Source organism: Stegostoma tigrinum, chromosome 42 (assembly GCF_030684315.1).
Source record: "Stegostoma tigrinum isolate sSteTig4 chromosome 42, sSteTig4.hap1, whole genome shotgun sequence".
NCBI classification, from domain to species: Eukaryota; Metazoa; Chordata; class Chondrichthyes; order Orectolobiformes; family Stegostomatidae; genus Stegostoma; species Stegostoma tigrinum.
Genome location: NC_081395.1, coordinates 13,840,631 through 13,851,816, shown reverse-complemented (window position 1 = coordinate 13,851,816; position 11,186 = coordinate 13,840,631). Strand labels below are relative to the sequence as shown.

At 43.1% G+C, this 11,186-nt stretch overlaps 1 protein-coding gene across 1 annotated transcript; it reads left to right on the top strand.

The window, feature by feature from the left end:
- Positions 1 to 378: 378 nt before the first annotated feature.
- LOC132206745 (probable G-protein coupled receptor 139) lies at positions 379 to 5,668 on the top strand. Its single transcript, XM_059641622.1, has 2 exons — positions 379 to 764; positions 3,333 to 5,668. Exons 1-2 carry the CDS (start codon positions 572 to 574, stop codon positions 4,232 to 4,234), a joined length of 1,095 nt encoding a protein of 364 aa, XP_059497605.1. The 5' UTR covers positions 379 to 571; the 3' UTR covers positions 4,235 to 5,668.
- Positions 5,669 to 11,186: the final 5,518 nt, after the last annotated feature.

Below are 11,186 nucleotides of genomic sequence, written 5' to 3'. Positions count from 1 at the left end.
ACCTTTCCCATGTACCCCATCCATCAAGGCAGGGTAAATCTTTTACACTATTCTGTTCTGAAAAGTGATAAAAAAGTATGGAGCTGGATGAACACAGCAGGCCAAGCAGCATCTTAGGAGCACAAAAGCTGATGTTTCAGGCCTACACCCTTCATCTGGTGAAGGGTCAAGGCCCGAAACGTCAGCTTTTGTGCTCCAAAGATACTGCTTTGCCTGCTGTGTTCATCCAGCTCCACACTTTGTTATCTTGGATTCTCCAGCATCTGCAGTTCCCATTATCTCTGTTCTGAAAAGTATTGTGTTTAAAAGGGGGTTAACTGGACGTGTTTGTTCAGTGACTGCGATTAAAATCAGTTCACAAGAGCATTAATTGTGTCACTGGAGAATTTAGCTTTTCCAGTAAAAGACGCTCCTTTCAACTTCTTTTTCAAAACCTCCAGTGAAAGCATCACTCCTGGCACATCGAGGGGATCTTGGTTCCTTAGAGGGTGAATGGATAGACTGAAATCTGAGAAGAATAGATCGTGATGAAACATCAGTGAGTTCATAACTGAGGACCGCAGCGATTGGAATGAAAAAGACAATGGGTTGGAATCTGGAAGATTTAAACTCGAATGTTACAACAGAGGACAGGAGTCTATCCTTTTGGCTTGACCGTTTCTCTGCAGATAATGCGAGGAACACATTAGCCGATCGAATCTATTGGATTCTTCGGATGAGTCAATTTATTTACTATCCCATCCTCGCTGTTATTGGGGTTCCCGGTAGGTATCATGAATCACCTCTAGCACTTTTAAATCATGTTGAATCCCACTTATGCTCTTGTCACATACTCTCCGCGCCTTGTTGCTGTTGGCATTCATATTATTTACAACTAATAGATCCAAAAACACTGTTTCATGTCATCACTGTTCTTGTTACTTACCTGTTGCAAAGATGAAATACATTGGCTTCAACCCCTGTGTCGATCTTTTCTGTGTATCCATCACACCAAAAATCTTCCAGGTTTATGCTAAAGTTTGAATTAAGCGTTTCACGATGTTGCTGATTATTTTGAATCTGAACTGATTTCTGACCTTACATCCTAACCATTAACAACCTTAACTTCTACCACTACACATTATGTCCCTCTGCCGAAGCATATCTATTCTACAGCATCTTTGCGGTTGTTCACGGTTTAAATTTTGGGAAACCTCCTCGCTCCAAACCTGATAAACTACAGCCCATGCAAACCTACGCTGCCAGCATCTTCATCAAAAGCAAATTTCTAGCCTCTATCATTCCTATGATCACTGGCTTATGTTCTTTTCCATTCTGGAAAAAAATAATTTTAATCATCTCATTATTTAATTTTGATTCTTTCGAGCTCTCGCCTTTCCAATGATGTCATTTCTCCGCCCTCACCCACACTGCAAGTAATATTTCATCTTCCTATATTTTTTTAAAACAAAATTCCCTTCCAGATTTCTCTGCCCCGCCCCTTCCCCATGCTGCAAGCAATGCTTCACCTTCTTTATTTTTTTTAAAATTCCCTGCACTGGACATGATCTTCAGTTTATAAAGTCAGGTGCATTGTCTGTGCATTTCCACTGGTTACTTGTGCACGTTACTTTAAGATGAACAACATGAGCAACCCCCTGCAGCATAACTTAAAAGGGTCAGCTCTCCAAAGTGCAGGCGAGGGACAATTTAATTTTTTTCCTGCTGTTGTCGAATTAGTGGAGCTGCTGGTGCATTGGTTTATGTGTGTTTCATTATAATTTGGGGGCACAGAGATTCAGGGAGACCAGAGGACCAACCTCTTATGGGGACTGTAATTCCTCCACAAATCGGTTTGCAACATGAGAAAAAACTGCTGCAAAACTTGCAACAGGAGATGGTCCGCAGCAAGGAATTGTGGCACGTGGCAGGACAGGGAATTTCATCTTTATCCATACAGCGGTTTTGCAAGAGAAGGTTTTTGTCCGACTCGAGCTAGGAACAGAACAGCTCTGCAAAGCGAGTGCACTCAGAAGTACAAATACCTCTGGTTTGCATTTCATTGCTTACCTCTGCTGGATGTGCTGTCTGTTTCCCAAGAATTATAGGGTGACAGTGGTTTGGTTGAAATGAATGCTGCAGTCGAAACTGACCTGCCCTCCTGTTTGTCTCACTGTCTGTCTTATTCTTCGTATGGTCTCTTTCCTCTTTTCTGCCATTCAGTTCCACCTCTGTTCATTATCCACGATTGCCTCCTTACACCGGGGCAGAAAAAGAAGTCTGTCCTCAAACAGTAAACATTATCTCAACTCTAATGATCAGCAAATCTTTGCGATTGATTGAACAACGTCAATTTTCAATTATGTTTGTATTTTTCTCACTGTTATCTGTTGGATATCTATAGACCACAATGAACCTCTGATGGAATTGTGTGGACAAAAAGCACTGACCACTTCATCTATTTCACAAGAACTATTATTAATACAACATAAATGAATAGTATTCACAGGCAAAGCAGAAAGACGAATTCACTTTCCTTGATTTCTGTGATTCCCTTCCCTTCCCTGACATCCAAATTTACATTTCTGGGGATAGACTGGCCACCAATATCCACTACAAACCCACCGACTCCCACAGCTAGCTGGACTACACATCCCCGCACCCAACTTCCCACGCCACCTTCCCCTGCAACCGACAAACATGTAGCAGCTGCCCATTTATGTCTCCTGTCCAGATTCCCCAAGAGCCCAAATGTACGTTCAAGGTGAAGCAGCACTATAGCGGAATGACCCACAATCTAGTTTCGTGTATTCACTGCTCACAATGTGGTCTTCTCTACACTGGGGAAATGAAGTGCACACTGGGGGCATCTTCACAGAACATCTCTGTTCTGCACGCAGAAAGGACCCTCAGACGCCAGTTACACACCACTTTAACGCACCACTTTCCCTGGTTGACATCTCTGTCTCAGGCTTGCTGCAGTGTTCCTGTGAAGATCAATGAAAGTAAGAATAAAATCACCTCATTTTGTGCTTGGAGACCCTCCAGACTCAGTGTCGAGGTCACAACAGCTATTCTGTACTAAGTCATTGGATTTAAAGCCATCTTATTTCCTGTTTCAGTCCAAATCCCTCCATGATCTAAAATATCAAGAATTGAGAAAATGCCATCTCTCCACTTATAGATAACTAACTATATTTAAAACAGAGAGTGGAAATTTATAATCAACGATTACAGTACCAACATTTTAACATCTAATCTGACTTACATCTATTTTAATGCATCATTGAAGGCAGTGTTACTGTGACATTTCCAAATTAACAATCCACCTTGTCTATTTTCCTTCCTTGCAGCAAACATTGTAGCAATGGTGATCCTGTTGCAGGGCAAATGTGGTCTCTCCAAGTGTATTACTCATTATCTGGTGGCCATGTCAGCATCAGATCTACTGGTCGTTATTCTCAACTTAGTTTTGAGGCACATCCCAATTGTTTATTCAGAATACTTTTCTTTTGTGAAGTCCATCCGGGTGTGCAACATCCATGCTGTCCTGCTTTATGCAGCCACAGACTGCTCTGTCTGGTTCACTATTGTTTTCACTTTTGACAGATTTGTGGCGATTTGTTGTCAGAAATTGAAACGCACATATTGCGTGGAGAAAAGAGCAGCTATAGTACTCGGGATTGTCACTGTGCTGAGCTGCTCAAAGAACATCTCCTGGTACTTCATGTATACAGACATGTATGGGCTGCAGAACCGCCCGTGGTTTTGTGTATTATCATTTGATGTTGGGAAATCTTACATGTGGGGAGCAATTGAGTTTGCCCATCACATTCTAACTGCTGCAGTCCCATTTATAGTCATTTTGCTTCTCAATATTGTCACTGTCAGACATATTTTGGTCAGCAGCAGAGTTCGCTGGAGTCTCTTGGCTCAGAGTACCAGAGTGATTTCAAGAGATCCCAAGATGGCGAGACGGCGTAAATCCATAATTTTACTGTTTGCCATCTCAGCAAATTTTATTTTGTCATGGTCAGTGTTCTTGGTATATAGTATATGGCGCCGAATGTGGCTATTAGATTATCGGTCTCTTTGGATAGATCGGTCTGCACGGGAAGTGGGGTTCATGCTTCAGCTCTTGAGTTGCTGCACAAATACCTGCATTTATGCAGCAACACAGACTAAATTCAGAGAACAGTTGAAGCATATGTTCAAATATCCCTTCACTATAATTTGTCAGATCAGTCATAGATGAGAAGACCTCGATCACGAGCAATTTATTGTGCCTTTTCCATTATTGTCAATGTTCAATCTCAGCAGTGCAAGGGCCTCCTTAAGGTGCTAGAGACATAAAGAGGTCTCTCGCTCTGGACCAGGATCCAGGAAGGGGCTTGCCACAATGGTGTGAGAGTGTATGAGAGTCCAGTCATGAAGGGATATGAATCCAGTCTGTGAGATAGTAAGCATGGATGACTTGCTTGCACACGTCATCAGCTGAAGTCTGTTGGTAAGTCAAAGGTAGACTGATCAACCAGTCACTTACAATAGTGGGACAATTATGTGAGGGGGTAAAGGAGGCACATGGGATACTAACCTTCATTATCTGAGGCATGCATTTCAAGAGCAGAGAGATAATTTGGGAAACAGATGAGGGTGAACTGAGAATGGATATGATTGAGATGAATAAAATTCCTGCCACTGCAGGAATCAGATTGGAAATGCGTCATTGCACCACCTCCATTGTCAGGACATCTTCCTCAGATCAGCCCACCACATTAAGCAGCACAATGGCTCAGTGGTTAACACTGCTATCTCACACGACCAGGGCCCTAGGTTTAATCCCCACCTTGTGCAAACATTATGCGCAGTTTGCACATTCTCCCTGTGTCTGCACGAAAATTTTCCAAGTCCTCTGGTTTCCTCCCACAGTCCAAAAATGTGCAGGGTAAGTGGATTGGCTTCGCTAACTTTCCCCATAGTGTCTCAGGATAGCTGGGTGAGATATGTGAAATCTGAGTGGTGTGCTCTTTGAAGGGGCAGCCTGCACTTGTTGGGCTGAATGGCCTGTTTTCACACTGCAGGAAATTTATGAAAACTGCATGACGCTACTGTGTGTGTGGTCTCAGCGAGGCCCCGACAAGGTGAAGAGTGTAAATGTGCCATGAAGTTTAAACAAACAACTGACAGAAAGATGTAATACGATGGCATGCAACACAAATGGGTGAACAGAAATTAAGTTCCTCAGTTCTTGAAGTCGAGGTTGAATTCAGAAGGCTGTTCAGTGCTTCCTCAGAAAAGAAGATGGTGTTCCTATTGTCAAGGACAGAAAACACTCCCTTGACAATAAATTGGGGAATTGAAATGACAGCGCACAGACAGAGACAGGTAGAAATAAAAAACTTCAGTGTTGTTGTGGGAATGCTATTGAATCTCATCCTGAGATGAGGTTTGACGGCATGGTGGCAAACAGACGGCTCTCAACATCAGCAATTAACTGAAGAGAACGATGGTATCAATGGAACAGGAACATCTTTTAGAGCAGGGATAAAATCACATGGGCTCAGTTTTCCAAGGTTTCTGCTCTTCCATGACAGCGAAGCTAATGACTACAAAATGAGCCTCAATGGAAGAGTTCTCAGAGCTGGTTCTGAAGTCAAACTGGCTGCCATTAGTGTAGATGTGCGTCTGACAAAGGGGCTGTGCTGGAAAGCTGATGTCATTTCAAATAAACCTGTTTGATGATAACCTGGTGTCATGAGACTTCTGACTTTTTCGATCCACTTCAACACAAGCATCTCCACATCATGGCCATTTTTAACCATGAGACTGATAGGAGATACCTCAATTAGAAATGAGTGGGGTTGGTTGTATAGAGTAAGCATTTGGAGAGTCATGGATAGACTCCTGAGGGATGTCCAAGATAGTTTTGCAGGAATGCAAACAGACATCATGGCAAGTAAACGTCCCAGTCCAGCTGAATCGACAACACTGGAGTTAAATGAGAGGCATCCTCCTCATCTGGAATACTTTGAGCAGACGTTAGAGGATACTTTGTGTCAGAGATTGCGAACACATCACAATGCAACAAGAAGCAAAGTCTGCCCTTTACATTGTCACAGAGTACATCAGTCTTTGTTTCAACTGTCTTGTTGGCTTTCCCTTCCGACTCTTGTGCAAATCATTTTCTCATTTCCCATGTTTTGTTGAACACTGCAACAACTACAATGTATTTCCTCTCCAGTCACCCACTGAATGTAGATTTTGTCTCTCTGTGCATTGAAGTTCCTCTCCTCATGTTCCACCATTCTGCCAGCCTATCTCTGTCCTTCTGGAATCTGTTGACATTATTCCGCCTTTATCCTTCTGTGATCTCAGACTTTCTTCTTCATTGCTAACATAACTCAAACCCTCACTCTCACCCAGAACATGATATCCCAACTCCAATTGTCAAAGGTCTGAGAAATGAAGGAAAGAGTGCTCAAAACCTTTTTCACCACAGTATCTCCCTGGGATGCAAATTTCAAAGAATTATGTACCTGAACGCTTAGTCTCTCTGTGCTACAATACTACCTCTGCCCTACCATTAATTGTATAACTCCTGTCCTTATTTGTATTACCAAATTGCAATAACTCATATTTATCCAAATTAAACTCCACCTGCCACTCTTCAGCCCAGTGACCCGATTGATCAAGATCTCTTTGTAATCTTAGGTGACCTTCTTCACTGTCCAGTGTACAAAAACTTTGGTGCATTCTGTAAACTTCCAAACTACACCACATCCTGTCATCCAAATCATTTATACAGTGGATCCAACACCAATTCCCATGAAACACCACTGGTCACAGGCCTCCAGCCCAGAAAACAACATTCCACCACCACTCTCTCTCTCTCTCCCAAACACCAGAGGGACAGAGATAGAGAGAGAAACAGACTTCCGTTCAACACGTTTTAATTCATTCACTAAAGTTATATCCCATTGCACGAAGAGCAGGTTACACAGTCTGTTTGTGGGTCAGAGTGCAAAAGGCAAATTCTGGTTCGGGTGTGTGATGGTGTGTATGAGTGAGAAGGTCTGAGTGTCGATCATTGGAGATGAGTCAGTGAGACCTGGTCTGTCTGTATGGGTCAGTACAAATGTGTCTGGGCATTGTAATTCTGCAATAGAACATAGAACATAGAACATAGAACAGTACAGCGCAGAATAGGCACTTCAGCCCACGATATTGTGCCGACCATTGATCCTCATGTATGCACCCTCAAATTTCTGTGACCACATGAATGCCCAGCAGTCTCTTAAATGACCCCAATGACCTTGCTTCCACAACTGCTGCTGGCAACGCATTCCATGCTCTCACAAGTCTCTGTGTAAAGAACACGCTTCTGACATCCCCTCTATACTTTCTTCCAACCAGCTTAAAACTATGAGCCGTCGTGTTAGCCATTTCTGCCCTGTTGAAATAGTCTCTGGCTATCAACTCTATCTATGCCTCTCATTACCTTGTATACCTCAATTAGGTCCCCTCTCCTCCTCCTTTAGTGTGAGTGGGTCCTTCTGTGGACTTATTGTATGGGGGTCATTGTGTGTAGGATGAGATGATCAATGTTATGGAGGATTAGTCCACCCCTCCTGGAAGACTGACTGATTGATGTGATGACGGATTGATCCCTCCACCTGGAGGACCAGGAATCTGGTTCCAGGGGAACAGGCAAAAATGTTGTTCTTCCCAATGACATGGTGAGGCCAGCAGAGGGTGGCTTTGTATCACTTCAAACACCAGAGGGGGAAATATTGAGACACTGCCCAGCTGCACTCACCTGTCATCATCCCACTGACCTGGAACAGTCCCTCCCCTCCTCATGATATTTTTCTGAGCTTCCTTCCCCCCTCCCCCATTTTTGATGAAAGGTGCCGATCCGAAACGTCAGCTTTCCTGCTCCTCTGATGCTGCCTGGTCTGCTGTGCTCCTCCAGCTCTCCACTGTGTTACCATCAACTTAAAAGTTGCAGTGATTATAGAATCGTGACACCTTCTTCATTTTAAATAGAAAATAAAGAAATAACGGTCAAGCATCACAGCCTTTCTTAAATGCCTCATCATGGTGGAATGCTGCTATATTGGAACAGTTGATGATTAATAACTAAATACGATATTATTTTGTTAAATATTTCAATAGAGTTTAAGTTATGACAATTGTTTTGTGTATTCTTAACTATGGTGTAAAAATAAAATGTGTTTCCATGAAATTCGAGTAATGGCAGCCCAATCACATCGCTTGCCTTTAAATAAATATAAAATGTAGGGTCTCGTCTATTTCTTTAATATATTTAGTGGGAGCAGGTCTAATCTGGTCCAAAGCAAATCATCAGCTCTTGTCGGGGTCTAAATCTCTAATTCCAGTTTGGGTTTAGAGTATTTGAGCTGAAAGGCAGTGAGTGGTGAGTGTTGGTGGTCACTTTTTGGGTGTTAGTCGGTTGGATTAAACAGGATGTGCCTTATGTAATAACGGCTCTTTCGGTGGCTAAGAGTGTCCTGGATGTGGAAGAAGTCACTGGGGGTGATTTAAAGAAGGTGAGTGAGGCAAGGTTTTCAGAATTGGCCAACAAGCTGAAGTTAATGTTGCTTGTGTCTGTGAGGAAATGGGCGCGAGGCAAGGACTTAGTGGTATTATTGTTGGATTGTTAATCCAGAGACCCAGGTAATGTTCTGGGGACACAGGTTCGAATCCCAGCACAGCAGATGGTGGAATTTGAATGAATAAAAATATCCGAAATTTAGAATCTAATTATGGCTGTGAATCCACTGTTGATTGTTGGAAAAACCCATCTGGTTCACAAATGTCTTTCAGGGAAGGAAACTGACATCTTTACCTGGTCTGGCCGACATGTGACTCTGGATCCACAGCAAGATGGTTGACTCTAAACTGCTGTCTGGGCACGTAGGGATGTGGAACGAAATGCTGCCTGTTTTGCAATGCACTCATCCCATGAATGAAGAATGGCGGAGAAAAGATAATTGTAGCAATAGCCCAATTTACAATTGCCGGAAATGTAATAGGAATCATTGTGAATGATACGATTCATGATTCAAGATTCAACAGCAAATGAAACAGCTTGAATTAGAGGCGAAAGGAGAAGAAAGAATAGCCCTGACAGAAGTAAGGAAAAACAAGGAAACTTCTGAACTTTGGAAATTGGAACTGAAAAGTGATAGTCAACATCGAATGGCGGGGATAAAGGGAAAAGTTGAGCATGATGATCAGGACAGTGATGAAAGGCAAACCGTCACAGCCAACAGCCTGGTAGGGATATGTCCGAGCAGTGTTTAGCTTCAGTGAGAAGGACGTAGGAGACTATTTCATTTCATTTCAGAAAGTGGCTAAACTAATGAAATGGCTCATAACAATGAGGATATTGTTGATTCAAACAAAGTTGGTAGGTGGAGCCAGTGAGATGTTAGCTCAGGACCCCTCATCGGGACATTTGTATCACTGACAGGCATCGGGGAGGTGCTAAAAGACTGGAGGGTGACAAATGTACCTTAATTTAGAAAAGACGACAAGAAAAAGCCAGGGAATTACAAACCGGTGAGTCTGACGTCAGTGATGGGTAGATTGTTGCAGGGCACTCGAAGAAGCAGGATCTACATGAATTTAGAAAGGCAGTGTGGCTTTGTGTAGCGGATATCGAGTCTTACAAACTTGATTCAGCTTTTAATGAGGTGACCAATAGCATAGATGAAGGCAGCGTGGTGGATGTTGTCTGCACAGATTGTAGCAAAGCCGTTGACAAGGTTCCGCATGGGAAACTGGTTAGTAAGATCAGATCACATGGGATCCGGGGAGAGCTCGCTGGTTGGGTACAAATTTGGCCTAATGACACAATGGCAATATGACCCTTCTTCAGAAGGGTCGAGGCCTAAAATGTCAGCCTACCTGCTCCTCTGATGATTGACCTGCTGTGTTCAACCAGCGCTACACCTCAGGAAGAGGTAGAGGATTGTTTTTTAGACTGGAGGCCTGTGGCCAGTGTGCAAGGATCGGTGCTGGATTCACCGATGTTTGTCATTTAGAAAAATGATTTGGATGTGAATGTAGGAGGTATGCTTACTAAATTTGAAGATGACGCCAAAATGTGTGGTGTTGTGTACAGTGAAGAAGTTTATCTAAGAGTACAATGGGATTTCAATCAGATGCACCAATAGATTGAGGAGTTGCAAGGGGAGTTTAATTTACATAAATGTGAGGTGTTGCAGTTTGGAAAGATAAACCCTGGCAGGACATAAACAGTTGATGGTAGGGCCCTGGAGGGTGCCGTCAAACAGAGAGTCTTGGGGTGCAGATACATCGTTCCTTCAAAGTGGTGTCCCAGGTACACAGGGTCATGAAGAATGCATTTCGCACGCTTGCCTTCATTGATCTGAGGATTGCAAATAAGAATTGGAACATTATGTTATGGCTGAACAGGACATTGCTGAGCCCTCTTTGGGATGACTGCATACAATTCTAGCTGTCCTACAGGAGGAAGGATGTTATCAAACGGGAAAGGATCCAAACAAAATTGATGAGAATGTTCCCAAGACTGGAGGGTTTCAGTTTTAGGGAGAAGCTGGACAGGCTTTGAGGAGGTTAAACAACCAACATCTTTTCCTCAGGGTGGGGGGATTACAAAACTAAAAGGCATAGGTTTAAGGCAAGAGGGGAAAGATGGAAAAGGGACCTGAGGGGCAACATTTCCACACAGAGGGTGGTACGTTTATGGAATGAGCTGCCAGAGGAAGTGACAGAGGCAGGTACAGTTACAAGTTTCAATGACATTTGGGCAGGAAAGGTTTAGAGGGATTAGGGACAAATGCAGTTAAATTTGGTTAGTTCAGTTTAGGAAAGCTGGCCGGCATGGATAAGTTGGGCTGAAGGGCCTGATGTGATGTATGACTCTCTGGCTCCTGGTGGAGAATGCCCTCTGAAGTGCATAGGAACTGGTTCCAAAAGCCGATAAACAATGTTTTTGGAATCAACGTGTGTAGAATTTCAAAGGATCAAGCAAAGTAATTCTGATAGATAGGCAAGGGCATTGAAAATATATCAAACATATGACTCTTAGAGAGATCGTTACTTTGGAGGAGTTCAAAAATTCACTTCCTGAAATTATGAGAACTCAGGTGGAAGCGCAGAGTTAAGAACGCAAGAAAGCAGCAGTGGCAGATGGT

What these genes read in the sequence shown, in the direction of transcription:
- LOC132206745 (XM_059641622.1), top strand. Translation starts at nt 572, where the DNA reads ATGAAAAAGACAATGGGTTGGAATCTGGAAGATTTAAACTCGAATGTT. An exon ending in CGCTGTTATTGGGGTTCCCG is followed by an intron (nt 765 to 3,332) that starts GTAGGTATCATG and finishes CCTTCCTTGCAG; the next exon opens with CAAACATTGTAGCAATGGTG.